Genomic DNA, 16,629 nt, shown 5'->3' with positions numbered 1-16,629 from the left:
TTATTTTATGTCATGTTTGCTTCTCCAGTACATTTCTTGATTTACAATAAAACATTAGAGAATCATGTGTTTGTGAGGAACAGCAGTGTGTTCCTGATGCAAGCTAATCATAATCACACACATGCTTCATTTCAAGTTGAGATAAAACCTCTAATAGAGTCTCTGTTTATCTCTGATCTGTGTTTGTGCTGTGAATGTGAAGGATTGGGGTTTCTGAACCAGAGCTTGAATCCCATTCCCATCTCCCCGTGTGCCCAAGCTCTGAATGTTCATCCATGCTGTAGATGACAGGACCTTTAATGCATTTATCAAGAGCGGAGCATAAAGCGACTGAAAGACATGAGAATATTCACACACTCTGTGCCTCTGCATCAGTCTTTTATATGAATGTAATGTGAATCAAACGGTTTTTCAGTGACTGACGGAGCACATGAGCTTTAATCCGGAGAGAAACCTTTATGATCTCTGAGACACCGGGTAAATCATGTTCCAGACAGGGAGAGATTCATTTCTGCTTCCAGAATCCACAGATTCAGTGTTTAGTGTGTGTGCACAAGCTCTAGATCACAGCGCTTCGGGGGAAAGTCATTTAACAAAAATACAAATAAAAACAACATCATCAAACTTTAAGAAGATTTTGCTGTTTTGCTGCGTGAAGCTCAAACTAACTCAAAGTAGAGCTTCAGGAAAATGAGCCAAATCTCCTGGAATCATAATTGCTCATTGTCGTTTCTCAGCAGAACAGAATGTTTGAGAGTTTGCCATGATCTTTATGAGTAATAGCGGATTAGATAAATAAATCATCGTTCCAAAGCCCATCAGTGTTTATATGATCACAACATCACAAATAAACACTTCACATATTTTCATTCTGTCTCTTCACTTACAGGAGAAACTATGTCTTTTTATAAATAAATCTGTGGGAAAATAATAAAAGATCTTTATTTTTTGTTAAATTGTTAAACTCAAGTTCTTTTGAAGGGGAAGTCGTGGCCTAGTGGTTAGAGAGGTTAAGTCTCGGGCCGGTAACACCACGAGGAGCGCTCGAGCATTAATGATGCTGTGACACCACAGCAGTAATGATGACCACTGCTCCGGGTGTGTGTTCACTGTGTGTGTGTGTGTGTGTGTGTGTGTGTGCGTGTGCGTGTGCGTGTGTGTGTGTGTGTGTGTGTGCACTCTGGATGGGTTAAATGCAGAGCACAAATTCTGATTATGGGTCACGATACTTAGCTGAATGTCACGTCACATTATTGTATGGCAAGCCATTCAGGAAATAATTCATGTATATTGTGTGAATATGGATTGGTTTACTGGTTGAATGTATGGTTCAATGACAAACACATTGGTTTATGATACATTGGTATAACCAGACATATACTGGTTTAGATACATCGGTCTGATCAAGTGTATATGGGTTTGCTCCTTTATACACTGGTTTGTTCGAGTAAACATTGGGCTCCTCAAATATGCATTGGTTTCCCCAACTATATATTGGTTTAGATACATCGGTTTCCTCAACTATACATCGGTTTCCTCAACTATATATCGGTTTCCTCAACTATTTATTGGTTTTCTCAACTATATATTGGTTTCCTCAACTATATATTGGTTTCCTCAACTATATATTGGTTTCCTCAACTATTTATTGGTTTTCTCAACTATATATCGGTTTCCTCAACTATATATTGGTTTCCTCAACTATATATTGGTTTCCTCAACTATATATTGGTTTAGATACATCGGTTTCCTCAACTATATATTGGTTTTCTCAACTATATATCGGTTTCCTCAACTATTTATTGGTTTTCTCAACTATATATTGGTTTCCTCAACTATACATCGGTTTCCTCAACTATATATCGGTTTCCTCAACTATTTATTGGTTTTCTCAACTATATATCGGTTTCCTCAACTATATATTGGTTTCCTCAACTATATATTGGTTTCCTCAACTATATATTGGTTTAGATACATCGGTTTCCTCAACTATATATTGGTTTTCTCAACTATATATCGGTTTCCTCAACTATATATTGGTTTTCTCAACTATATATCGGTTTAGATACATTGGTTTCCTCAACTATATATCGGCTTCCTTAACTATATATTGGTTTCCTCAACTATATATCGGTTTAGATACATCGGTTTCCTCAACTATATATTGGTTTTCTCAACTATATATTGGTTTCCTCAACTATATATTGGTTTAGATACATCGGTTTCCTCAACTATATATTGGTTTTCTCAACTATATATCGGTTTCCTCAACTATATATTGGTTTCCTCAACTATATATTGGTTTCCTCAACTATATATTGGTTTTCTCAACTATATATTGGTTTCCTCAATTATATATTGGTTTAGATACATTGGTTTCCTCAACTATATATCTGTTTCCTTAACTATATATTGGTTTTCTCAACTATATATCGGTTTAGATACATCGGTTTCCTCAACTATATATTGGTTTCCTCAACTATATATTGGTTTAAGGGAAGTCGTGGCCTAATGGTTAGAGGGTTGGACTCCCAATCAAAGGGTTGTGGGTTCTAGTCTCGGGCCGGACGGAATTGTGGGTGGGGGGAGTGCATGAACAGTTCTCTCTCCACCTTCAATACCACGACTTAGGTGCCCTTGAGCAAGGCATCGAACCCCCAACTGCTCCCCGGGCGCCGCAGCATAAATGGCTGCCCACTGCTCCGGGTGTGTGCTCACAGTGTGTGTGTGTTCACTGCTCTGTGTGTGTGCATTTCGGATGGGTTAAATGCAGAGCACAAATTCTGAGTAAGGGTCACCATACTTGGCTGAATGTCACTTTCACTCTCTTCACTCTTTAGATACATCGGTTTCCTCAACTATATATTGCTTTTCTCAACTATATATTCGTATTCTCCACTATATATTGGTTTAGATACATTGGTTTCCTCAACTATATATTGGTTTGTTCAAACACACAAGTTTGGATATTTTCAGAATTGATGTGTGAAATTTCTGGTCACATGATCAGATCACATGATCACAGAATCAAACTAACTTCCTTATCTATTTAGAAATGGTTAAAGGTTGTGGAAAATTAGTTCAGATGAAGTTCGGGCATATTTTGATGGATTGCAAATAATTGTTTATAGTATCATCTTGCCCACTTTGGAGTCTTCAGAAACAGAAGTTTTATCAAGACGTCTTGAGGATCATAAATACATAATTTCATCTTTTATTATATGTCTATTTTCTAACCAGGCCTATTTGCTACTGAAATCTACAACATTTAAAATAAAAAGAAAAATTTGATCAAATTAGCACACAGTTAACAGTGCTGCTGCTCACGATCGACAAAGGATCAGACAAATTTCCATGTGCATCTTGAAAAGCTAATGTTTTGGAAAGTAAACACAGCTACACTATCCCTTATGACTTTTTAATGGAATTTTGTTATTTACACTGCATATACACAGTGACCACAGGTAGGATCCTACTGTACTGAGTATAATACTTGGTTAAAAATACCTCTCAACCATCCCCTTAAAGTCAGTTAAAGTCAGTTATGCAATTCTTAAATTTATCATGCAACTGAAAATCAACTAAACATACATGGGGTATTTGGTAAATCAACACTGGGACTAACTTTAATATTTGTAATACCCAATTCTGAGTATGCTCTTTGCAGTCCAAACAGGGTTTCTGGCTCCAACTTTTGCTTGTTGAAGTTTTTAAGTTGATCCAAAAGCCCATTTGCAGGTTAAGCTCATAAATATTTAGTAGTATTTCATCCATCTCAACCTCCAGTAATGGGATTAAAGAAGATACTATACAAAAACAGAAAAAAAAACAGCACAGCATAAAATATTTTTCAAGAGTGTGCCTGTACTACTATAATTTTTTTATAGTATTTTTATAGTATAGTATAAGCCCACTTCTTCATGTACCGTTTCCTGCAGGCCTGGTATGACATATGACCTCTCTTCTATTTTATCGTACACGCCACAATTGTCAGTTATCCAGTTGTGCAATCTTTCTCCAATGCTCATAGGAAGAAACATCTCAAATGCTCATAAAAGATCCTCTAAAGAAATTTTTAACATATTTAATTAAATTATCTTTTTTTTGCTCATGAATGCATAAAACCAGCACACGATGTGCATATCTTTGAAGAAACTGTCAGATACAAATGTTTTAATTATAATAAAAATCAACAGGCCTGATCAAAAATGTTTTTATTAAACTCCTACTTCTTATTTGTGTCTGTGTTTTTAATTTATTACTGTGTAGGACTAACTCCCGACAATACCCCGACAATTTCACTTGAGTAACAAAGAAATCACTCAAGGAAATACAATTTGGATGAATCAATATGTTAAGGAGTGTATATTAATTAAAATACTTAAGCAAATGATCTGCACTCTTTACACTCTTTTGGTTATACACTGTTAAAAATGTATTGTATTTTTACAGGAAACTCCTGGCAACTAATTGCCGTGAACTTACAGCAAACAATATCTTACTAAGACATTGAGAGACACAGTGACTGATATTTATATAATTTAATGTAAGTTTCTGTTAGACTGTTATAAAGATCTCGTCTATTTATTAGCATTATTATTAGTACTTTATTTCACTGTATACAAATATAGACTCTGTATGCTGTGTACTTCTATTATGTATATTTGTGTTAAATGTTCATTTAAATGTTGCAATATTTTTTTTTTACCAAGCCAATAAAGCTTCTTTTTTATTTTAATTAAGACATCAACATCTTAACCTCTGTGAATTCTCAATAAGAACTTCTGTAGATGCATGACAGAAATAAAATCATTCTGGTTAGTATTACTACAAGTGAAGCTGGTAATGCTGTTTGTGGAGTTGTTCATTCAGATCTTGAGAGATTTAAAGTCTTGTATCTTCAGTTCACCTAGGACTGTGGCTGAAGAAAGTTGTAGTTTGTGTTATTATTTCTCTTTCTTTCTTGCTTGATCACAGCAGGTGTTTGAATGACTGAGAGAATGTTGCAGGAACATTTTACTAACCTTAAAATAACATTACACTAATATGGAAACTGAACCTTTTTATGTTCTTGGAATGTTACAAATCAACGTTCCTAGAATGTTGAATTTTTAAAATCAAAATTAAGTTGAAAGAATGTATGAGAAACATCATACCTTTTAAAAAGTTTATTTAAACGTAAAGAAAACTGGACTTTTTATGTTAGAAAGAATATGAAAGTACCAGTTTTAATGCTATCCCACAATGCTTTGTGGTGTCTGTTAAATAATGCTTCTAAAGTGTAGTTATAATAATATTACAGGACTGTAAATCAATTTCCCATCATGCATTTGCATTTACAATAAAAACCATGAATACAGTGTATTGTTGTAAAATATATGGTAAAATTACATCAATTGCTAACAGTGTACCTCTTGTTTAAAGTAATAAAATAATATGTTGACGTAGAAAACAGTTGTGACAACCCCATCAATTCACCAGCAAACCAATGTGTTCTTACCAATTTACATTTGAGCCAACAACCTGTATTTTGACAAACCACTGTATAAATTAACAAACTTTAATGTATCTAAACCAATGTATGAGCTAACCAATGTATCTAAACCAATAGTTGAGGAAGCCAATATATAGCTGAGTAAACCAATATATAGTTGAGGAGAACGATGTACCTAAACCAATATATAGTTGAGGAAACCAATATATAGTTGAGGAAACCAATATATAGTTGAGGAAACCAATGTATCTAAACCAATATATAGTTGAGGAAACCAATGTATCTAAACCAATATATAGTTGAGGAAACCAATATATAGTTGAGAAAACCAATATATAGTTGAGGAAGCCAATGTATCTAAACCAATATATAGTTGAGGAAACCAATGTATCTAAACCAATATATAGTTGAGGAAACCGATATATAGTTGAGGAAACCAATATATAGTTGAGGAAACCAATATATAGTTGAGGAAACCAATGTATCTAAACCAATATATAGTTGAGGAAACCAATGTATCTAAACCAATATATAGTTGAGGAAACCGATATATAGTTGAGGAAACCGATGTATCTAAACCAATATATAGTTGAGAAAACCAATATATAGTTGAGGAAGCCAATGTATCTAAACCAATATATAGTTGAGGAAGCCAATGTATCTAAACCAATATATAGTTGAGGAAACCAATGTATCTAATCCAATATATAGTTGAGGAAACCAATAAATAGTTGAGGAAACCGATATATAGTTGAGGAAACCGATGTATCTAAACCAATATATAGTTGAGAAAACCAATATATAGTTGAGGAAACCAATGTATCTAAACCAATATATAGTTGAGGAAACCAATGTATCTAAACCAATATATAGTTGAGGAAACCAATATATAGTTGAGAAAACCAATGTCTCTAAACCAATATATAGTTGAGGAAACCAATATATAGTTGAGGAAGCCAATGTATCTAAACCAATATATAGTTGAGGAAACCAATGTATCTAAACCAATATATAGTTGAGGAAACCGATATATAGTTGAGGAAACCAATGTATCTAAACCAATATATAGTTGAGAAAACCAATATATAGTTGAGGAAGCCAATGTATCTAAACCAATATATAGTTGAGGAAGCCAATGTATCTAAACCAATATATAGTTGAGGAAACCGATGTATCTAAACCGATATATAGTTGAGGAAACCAATATATAGTTGAGAAAACCAATATATAGTTGAGGAAACCGATGTATCTAAACCGATATATAGTTGAGGAAACCAATATATAGTTGAGGAAACCAATATATAGTTGAGGAAACCGATGTATCTAAACCGATATATAGTTGAGAAAACCAATATATAGTTAAGGAAACCGATATATAGTTGAGGAAACCAATGTATCTAAACCAATATATAGTTGAGGAAACCAATATATAGTTGAGGAAATCGATATATAGTTGAGAAAACCAATATATAGTTGAGAAAACCAATATATAGTTGAGGAAACCGATATATAGTTGAGAAAACCATTATATAGTTGAGGAAACCGATGTATCTAAACCAATATATAGTTGAGGAAACCGATATATAGTTGAGAAAACCAATAAATAGTTGAGGAAACCGATATATAGTTGAGGAAACCGATTTATAGTTGAGGAAACCGATGTATCTAAACCAATATATAGTTGGGGAAACCAATGCATATTTGAGGAGCCCAATGTTTACTCGAACAAACCAGTGTATAAAGGAGCAAACCCATATACACTTGATCAGACCGATGTATCTAAACCAGTATATGTCTGGTTATACCAATGTATCATAAACCAATGTGTTTGTCATTGAACCATACATTCAACCAGTAAACCAATCCATATTCACACAATATACATGAATTATTTCCTGAACGGCTTGCCATATTATTCCTCTTATTATATGATTACTTAATATTATGAGATGTTAATATTAAAACATGTTCTGGATCTGAGCTGGTTGAGTCTTGAGTGTGACTGAAACACAGCAGATGGTCTCACAGACGAGGGATGGACACACACACACACACATATACACGCACACACACATACACACGCTCACACACACACACACACACAAACACACTCTCTCTCTCTCTCTCTCTGTCTCACACACACACACACACACACACACACACACACACACACAAGTCAAAGGCTGAGAATTAGGCTATGCACAGTGTGTGTGTGCACGTTTGTGTGAGTGTGTGTGTGCTTGAGTGTGTGTAACATTATGGATCACATCTAGGGAGGATATTAAAACATTCACAATCTGAATTAGGTTTGTAAAAGAATCATGTCGGTTATTATTATGGACATTCATTTATATTAATAATTCTGGTATGCAGCGGTGTTATGAATTAAAGTCATCTCATGATGTGAATCAATATCATATATGACCCGAAGCCTGAGGATGAAAACAACATTACGAGGCTGAAGATTGAATACAGACATCATGAGCAGAGACACGAGATACAGAGACCAGATCAGATCATCTCTCTCTCTCTCTCTCTGTCTCTCTCTCTCTCTCTCTGTCTCTCTCTTTCTCTCTCTCTCTCTCTCTGCTGTTCTTTCCAACTCTTCATTCATCATTTCAGGTTGATCTCGTATCCGTCCACAGTTTGACGTTGAGTTTTGTCATTGTGGAATCAGACTCAAACATCCTTCAAACATCAGACAGTCAGTGAGAATCTTCCTCTTCCTGTGGATCACGACGTCACTGACAGATATCAGAGCTTTAGCTGTTATGAGAAATAAAGAAGTATATAATACACGTAAAAATAGAGCACAATGTACTAAACTAATAATTATTTTTTTACCTGTATTTTGAATCTTACCCTGCATTGCGTTGTATTCCTCACAATTATATTCCTTTGACACAATTGACCACAACATTCTTTTGCATAGACTTGAACACTTTGTTGGCATCAGTGGAAGTGCATTAGCATGGTTTAAATCGTACTTATATGACCGCCATCAGTTCGTAGCAGTGAATGAAGATGTATCATATCGATCACAAGTGCAGTATGGAGTACCTCAAGGCTCAGTACTAGGGAAGCTACTCTTCACGCTTTATATGTTACCCTTGGGAGATATCATCAGGAAACATGGTGTTAGCTTTCACTGTTATGCTGATGATACTCAGCTCTATATTTCCTCGCGGCCCGGTGAAACACACCAATTTGAAAAACTAATGGAATGCATAGTCGATATAAAAAACTGGATGATGAGTAATTTCTTACTGCTAAATTCTGAAAAAACATAGGTGTTAATTATAGGACCTAAAAACTCTGCTTGTAATAACCTAGAACACTGTCTAAGACTTGATGGATGCTCTGTCAATTCTTCGTCATCAGTTAGGAACCTAGGTGTGCTACTTGATCGCAATCTTTCCTTAGAAAGCCACGTTTCTAGCATTTGTAAAACTGCATTTTTTCATCTCAAAAATATATCTAAATTACGGCCTATGCTCTCAATGTCAAATGCAGAAATGTTAATCCATGCATTTATGACTTCAAGGTTAGACTATTGTAATGCTTTATTGGGTGGTTGTTCTGCACGCTTGGTAAACAAACTACAGCTAGTCCAAAATGCAGCAGCAAGAGTTCTTACTAGAACCAGGAAGTATGACCATATTAGCCCAGTCCTGTCCACACTGCACTGGCTCCCTATCAAACATCGTATAGATTTTAAAATATTGCTTATTACTTATAAAGCCCTGAATGGTTTAGCACCTCAGTATTTGAATGAGCTCCTTTTACATTATACTCCTCTACGTCCGCTACGTTCTCAAAACTCAGGCAATTTGATAATACCTAGAATATCAAAATCAACTGCGGGCGGCAGATCCTTTTCCTATTTGGCGCCTAAACTCTGGAATAACCTACCTAACATTGTTCGGGAGGCAGACACACTCTTGCAGTTTAAATCTAGATTAAAGACCCATCTCTTTAACCTGGCTTACACATAACATACTAATATGCTTTTAATATCTAAATCCGTTAAAGGGTTTTTAGGCTGCATTAATTAGGTAAACCGGAACCGGAAACACTTCACATAACACCGTACTTTCTACATCATTAGAAGAATGGCATCTACGCTAATATTTGTCTGTTTCTCTCTTGTTCCGAGGTCACCGTGGCCACCAGATCCAGTCTGTGTCCAGATCAGAGGGTCACTGCAGTCACCCGGATCCAGTACGTATCCAGACCAGATGGTGGATCAGCACCTAGAAAGGACCTCTACTGCCCTGAAAGACAGCAGAGACCAGGACAACTAGAGCCCAGATACAGATCCCCTGTAAAGACCTTGTCTCAGAGGACCACCAGGACAAGACCACAGGAAACAGATGATTCTTCTGCACAATCTGACTTTGCTGCAGTCTGGAATTGAACTACTGGTTTCGTCTGGTCAGAGGAGAACTGACCCCCAACTGAGCCTGGTTTCTCCCAAGGTTTTTTTCTCCATTCTGTCACCGATGGAGTTTCGGTTCCTTGCCGCTGTCGCCTCTGGCTTGCTTAGTTGGGGTCACTTCATCTACAGCGATATCATTGACTTCATTGCAGATAAATGCACAGACACTATTTAACTGAACAGAGATGACATCACTGAATTCAATGATGAACTGCCTTTATCTGTCATTCTGCATTATTGAGACACTGTTTTCCAAATGAATGTTGTTCAGTGCTTTGACGCAATGTATTTTGTTTAAAGCACTATATAAATAAAGGTGACTTGACTGTTTTAAATAATTTTTTTATTTAAAAATTATACTTTTTTTTTCAATGTCTATAAAATTAATAGATAATGTCCCAATAATAATAAGTAATAAGCTGCCAGAACATTTTCTGTTATTTTTTGCATTTATTTCTTACGGAATATAATATAATATAATATAATTCTTTTTTTGTAGTTAGTTTATTTTTAATAATATAGTTTTTCTGTATTTATATGCTTCTCTCATGTTAATAACAATAACAAGAAAATATGACTTGCACATTAGTTTTCTAACTGCTTGATTTCTATATAAAACAAAACAAATAAAAAAGACCTCTAACACTATCTTTCTCTATTATTTTTATATTCTATTCTATCTGTTTTCTTTTTATCTATTATATAATTAACAAAAAAAAAACTTTCTATGTGTACTACATTAAGCAAACAGAGACTATAGTATTTGCATATGATTGCTCTTTGATGGTTTTGATTGCTTCTATTGTCCTAATTTTGGCTAAAAGCATCTGCTAAATGACTAAATGTAATATCTCTCGTCTGTCTTCTTCGTCCACAGAGTATGTCACCATGAACCTGACGCTGAGCGCCGAGCCCGGATCATTCCTGACCAACAGCTCTCCAGGGATGCGGGCCAATCCCGTCACAGCGTTCGTACCATGTGACGTAAAGACCGTCAACGATTCGCTCCTCATGAAGGGCTTCAATCTGACCGTCAATGCCACTCTGGAGTCACCAGAATCGCTCGGTGGACACAACATCTGGCAGATCGTGATGATCGTGTTCCTGTGCGGCTCGCTCTCTTTAGTCACCATCACCGGCAACATCCTGGTCCTGGTGTCCTTTAAAGTCAACAAGCAGCTGAAGACGGTGAATAACTATTACTTGCTCAGCCTGGCGTTCGCAGACCTCATCATTGGGGTGCTTTCGATGAACCTCTACACTACGTATATAATCATGGACCACTGGGCGCTGGGGAACTGGGCGTGCGATCTGTGGCTGGCGGTCGATTACGTCGCTAGCAATGCTTCAGTGATGAACCTGCTGGTCATCAGCTTCGACAGGTACTTCTCCGTCACTCGTCCGCTGACATACAGAGCCAAACGCACCACGAAGAGAGCCATGACCATGATCGGACTCGCCTGGTCTATTTCCTTCATCCTCTGGGCACCAGCTATCCTCTTCTGGCAGTATTTCGTCGGGGAGCGGACGGTTCCTCCGGGAGAATGCTACATCCAGTTCCTCTCGGAGCCGATCACCACTTTCTGCACAGCCATCGCTGCTTTCTATCTGCCGGTCACCATCATGACCGTCCTCTACTGGCGGATCTACAAGGAGACGGAGAACCGCTCCAAAGAGCTGGCTGGACTCAAGGGTTCGGGGAACCAAGGGAGTCCGGAGGAATCCCTGCAAAAATGGTACGAGCTATCTACTCATGATAACAATATTACACATACAGAAAATAATCAGTCTGAGTTTCTCAGGAGCTTTGCAGGAGTTTCTTGAAGCATGAGGAAAACTTCTCTTAGTTTTATTAATGAACGTTCTCAGTTTTCTTCTATACAACACTGAACCACTATTTCTTTTTCACAGTGTTGGGAATCGGAGAAGCTCACGCGGTCACAGCAGTAATGAGCTCCACCAGAGAAACTCAGGGAGATGTTTTTGGTTCTGGCCGTTGAGTCGGAAAGCTCGGAAGAGTCCCGGCAGCGAGACGGACCGCAGTAGCAGCGATAGCTGGAATAATAACGAAACGGCCGTGTCCGTCGACCAGTCGGATGATGAGGAGGAGGAAGATGGAGAAGCCGTGTACTCCATCTCCGAGAACCTCCACCAAGACGCAAGACCTTCCAGAAAGGGATTGGACCCCACAGCATCCAAAGATCAACCCAACACCAGCGACGGCAAACGCTTCGCCTGCAAGGCCAAGACGCAGGTCAAGCGCAAGAAGATCTCTCTGGTGAAAGAGAAGAAAGCAGCGCAGACGCTGAGCGCCATCCTCCTGGCCTTCATCATCACGTGGACGCCGTACAACATCATGGTCCTGGTGAACACCTTCTGTGACGAGTGCATCCCCGAGACGCTGTGGGCTCTGGGATACTGGCTGTGTTACGTCAACAGCACGGTTAACCCCATGTGTTACGCTCTCTGTAACAAGACCTTCCGCTCCACCTTCAGATCCATCCTGCTGTGTCAGTGGAGTCAGAACAAACCCAACCAGCCTCGGCTCCAGCAGAGACACGCTCCCACCCAGAACTAGAGGAACCGTGTCCTGTTCAGATTAGTGCTGGGTAACGATTGATCACGATTCATTTGTACATGATATGTGTGTATATTTATACACATACACACATGAATGTATTTAAGAAAAAGATGTTATGTTTATATATTAAATATATTTATATATATAGTATAAATAATATGAATATGTGCATGTAAATATTTTGAAACTGTTTGTGTGTGTCTTTATATATACATATTGAGCATGCACCGTACACACACATCTGTGTCTCTGGAGCAACTTCATTTTTGATTAGTAATATGCATTTCTAAGAACTTAATTTGAACAACTTTAAAGATGATTTTCTGATTATGATTAATGATTTCCCAGCAGTAGTTTATCGTGCCTCAGTGGATTGTGTGAAGCGTCTGCTGCACCCTGTACAGATATAATTATGCAAAACAGATGTTTTCCTTCCTGTGTTGATGTATTTCCTTCTGAAACAGAGAGTGGTGCGGGACGTGCAGTGTGTAAGGGCTCATGGTTTTTTTAACCCTCTGGTGTTGGTCATTTTAGACACTAATTTTTTTTCTAATAGATGTAAAAAAATCACTACTTCATTGGAAACTGTGGCTTCTGTGGCAGATGCTATGTTACCCCCCCACCTCCCCAAAAAAAAGCCATGGACTTGATTTGAAAAAATTAAATGGTCATAAAAACAATACAAAGATGTTTTTGTACAATCTATAAATCAGCCACAAAGCAGAAAATAAGTGCAGAGCAGTAAAGGGGTGACAGACAGCACCTAATGATGCCTGAAAACACTGCTCAGTGACTAAGGATTGCACAGCTCTGATTATAAAAGGTTATACTGGCATCTAATGACCCGAATTCAATGGACTTTAAATACTTTTGCTCTGTTTTTTACTTAAATACTGCATTAACTGAAAGAATATATCATTATTTTATTTTTTTAATCATATATACAGAAAATAGTCCATAATTTAGATATGTATATTAATTAGTAACATGAAACACACTCAAAATACAAAATGTAAAAGAACAATATTCAGTATATTCATTTTGAAAAAACTGTTTTCTACACAGTTTTGGCCTCCGAAGGAACAACAACAGAGGGTTAAATCAATCACTTTGTCCAACCCTACATTATTTCTCTCAGGTTGGCTCATAATGTACATACAATACATTTTATTTGGACTTTAATTCAATGCTAAAGGAAGATTTCACCCAAAAATGTTAAATCTGTCCTCATTAACATACATTTACCCTCAAAGCTTTCTGTCTTCTGCTGAACACGAAAGAAGATATTCTGAAGAAAGTTAGGAACCAAAACATACAGCAGCTGCTCGCCATTGACCTCGGCAGTATGAAGAAAATACTACAGCGAAAATACTATCCCTATTCACGTTCTCTGATCTGATTTCTGTGTTTCACTGGGTTGTGTGTGGATGTTTTGTGATGCCCAATCTTCTCTGTGATTTTGTACTTTCAGCTTTTAACTGTTTTATTGCAGAAATGAACTTCTACTGCGTTGGATGTCGCACTCTTGAATGTTTTAAAAATGTATTTCCACTTTAAGTCAAGTGCACACTACAAAACCTAAGCACTTCATGTTTTTAGGGTAACACTTTATTCCAAGTCCACTTTTGACCTTCTAGTAAATACAAGTATCTTTGCAACTACATATGCTGACATTAAAGAACAGAATATATTTTTTTATGCCAACAGTAATCTAAAAGTACTAAATGTGTAATCAAATATGAAGTCTTTTTGCAAGTATATGTCAACTTATTCAGCTAACCCTAACCAAAAGGTCTTTTAATACTCTAATGAGAGTTAGTTAACATGAAGTTACTTTAATGTCCCAAGCATACTATGGTAATAAAGTGTGAGACTGCAGCAAAAACCTCCAGATTGTAACCTGAAGTTCTCATCTCTAATGCAAGAACTGTAAGTACTGGAGTACTGGAAACTTTTTTATTTCAAATAAATCATTTGCTAGATACTTGTGTAAAATATTGAGATTAAAAGTAAGATTCCTCTGTACTTTTAAACCCCTGAGAGCAGAAACGAGTCAGTAAAGCAGAAGAGCGTGAAGCAGTGCCAGCGGAGGCTGAGGCCGTGGGAAGACGGAGCCAAAAAAACCTGCTGCCCACGTCTCCTTAAATGCCATCGCATCACTGGTAAATCAGTGTAACAACAAGTGAAAACCCTCCTGCATTCTGAGAAGAATAAACTGCGAGAACTCATACTGGGATTCAGTCGGGGGGAAATGAAGGAAATGACCTTGTGATTACTGCATTATGGGTCATTGTGGATCACTGCATTGTGTAGTATGCATTCCTGTAGCTCAAAGAGTAGATCATGGCACATATAACAGCAAGGTCATGGGATCGATTCCCAGGGAATGCATGAACTGATCTAGTGTAAACCTTAAATGCAACACAAGTCACTTAGGATAAAAGCATCTGCTAAATGTGTGCATGTAAATGGCTCAAACCGTAGATCATGGTTTGCAACAGCTAGGTCATAGGTTCGATTCCCAGAAATGCATGAGCTGATCAAATGTAGACCTTGAATGCAACAGATAAAATCATCTGCCAGATGCATGAATGTGTGTAAACCAATATGACACAAAACAGAAAGCTGTGAGTGTTAAATGTGCTTCTGTCTTGTAGTGTGCACTTGTTCAGCTGAACTGTGAGGTCGTGACCTCTCTGAGCAAATGCTGCTGTTGCTCCGACAGATGTTTGAGTAGTTCTGCAGGACTTGATCCTCTTCTTTATGTTTTTACAGCAGAACATTTAGTGCAAAAACAACTTCAAGCTTGTCCAGGAGTGTCTGCAGCAACAACAACAAAACTATAAATGGACAATGTGGGAGGAAAATGATCAATAATGAACTCCTCTTTTATTTGTGATATGTAATATTTGATTATTGTGTTCTATGCATATCTGGTTGGGAGTTTAGTGCCTGTTTCTGTCATAATACGTAGTTCAGATTGTTTTTGAATGTGGAACCAAGATGCCGTTTGATTACTAATAAATAAATATGGTGGTTTTTATATGATTAGAGAACAATACGCTCTCAAAAACATGTAAATGACTCTGAAAATAAACTGAGATCTCTGATTATGATGGAGGATTTCTCTTGTTAAACAACTGACTGATAATATCTGTCTGTCCTGTGACTGTTTTCCAGTATGTTTGGAGTAAAGTGGATCAGAGATCATGTCATATGCAGTACGTGTTGTGTAGAATTACTCCCAGATTGTAGAGATAAAGTGTTGTTTCTGTGATTCAGATCTGACTCGAGAAGTTAAAATCTCACTGAGGTTTCAGATCAAATATAGAGTCACACTTCCCTCTAGTGGTCATAATAACATTCCTAAATATTCTCAAGAGTCAGAGAGAGACTGTTGTTTACGTTTATACACACACACACACACACACACTTTCTGAAAAACTTTGGTGTTCACTGTTTAAATAAAGATTTGAATAAAGATTCAGGACAATACACATCTTTATATTGATAACTATAGCACTGGGAGTGATAAATTATAAACTGCTGTATAAATTCATATGAGTTTTATCTATAGGCTATTGAGATTTTTCAATCAATAAAAACCAAAATCAATAAAACCAAATGTGATTTTGTGGTTATATATCATATATGAGTTGCTAAATATTTAATGCATTTATCCAGTGCTATTATTATTATTATTATTATTTTATTTTACTGATATTATTGTAAAAGTATTCACACACACACACACACATACAGAAATACAATAAAATAGATTGAAAAAGAAAGACACTAGACATTGGAGTTTTGCATGGCATAAAATGATTATAGAAAATGTTGTTTAAATGTAAAAAATAGAAAATAATAACATTATACATGTTGACATTTATTTATTTTTGTATACAAAAGTGACTTATTTTATATGTATGAAAACAAACGCCTTCCTAGTCTTTCAATTTTTTATTTTATATTTTATTTTAAGATTTTTTTAATGTTATACCACACATTTATTGGGGTTATTTAAACAAGCTTAGATCATATTTGACTTTTCTCTGTGTAAAAGTGCATTACAGTTTTGTTTTTCATCTGCTTACACACACAGTCTTTCCTCGT

The 16,629-nt window shown here is 36.6% G+C and overlaps 1 protein-coding gene across 1 annotated transcript in view; it reads left to right on the top strand.

Annotated features, from left to right (window-relative positions):
* LOC127969080 (muscarinic acetylcholine receptor M3-like) overlaps positions 1-16,138 on the top strand; it is a 22,684-nt gene extending 6,546 nt beyond the window's left edge. The window contains exons 2-3 of the mRNA XM_052570726.1: positions 10,810-11,668; positions 11,844-16,138. Of these exons, the coding sequence (XP_052426686.1) occupies positions 10,821-11,668; positions 11,844-12,510 (1,515 nt within the window). The 5' untranslated portion in view covers positions 10,810-10,820 and the 3' untranslated portion in view covers positions 12,511-16,138. The remainder of the gene's footprint in view (positions 1-10,809; positions 11,669-11,843) is intronic.
* Positions 16,139-16,629: the final 491 nt, after the last annotated feature.

The sequence above is a fragment of the Carassius gibelio genome, chromosome B12 (genome assembly GCF_023724105.1).
Source record: "Carassius gibelio isolate Cgi1373 ecotype wild population from Czech Republic chromosome B12, carGib1.2-hapl.c, whole genome shotgun sequence".
NCBI lineage: Eukaryota > Metazoa > Chordata > Actinopteri > Cypriniformes > Cyprinidae > Carassius > Carassius gibelio.
This window is presented reverse-complemented; position numbering and strand designations above follow the sequence as displayed.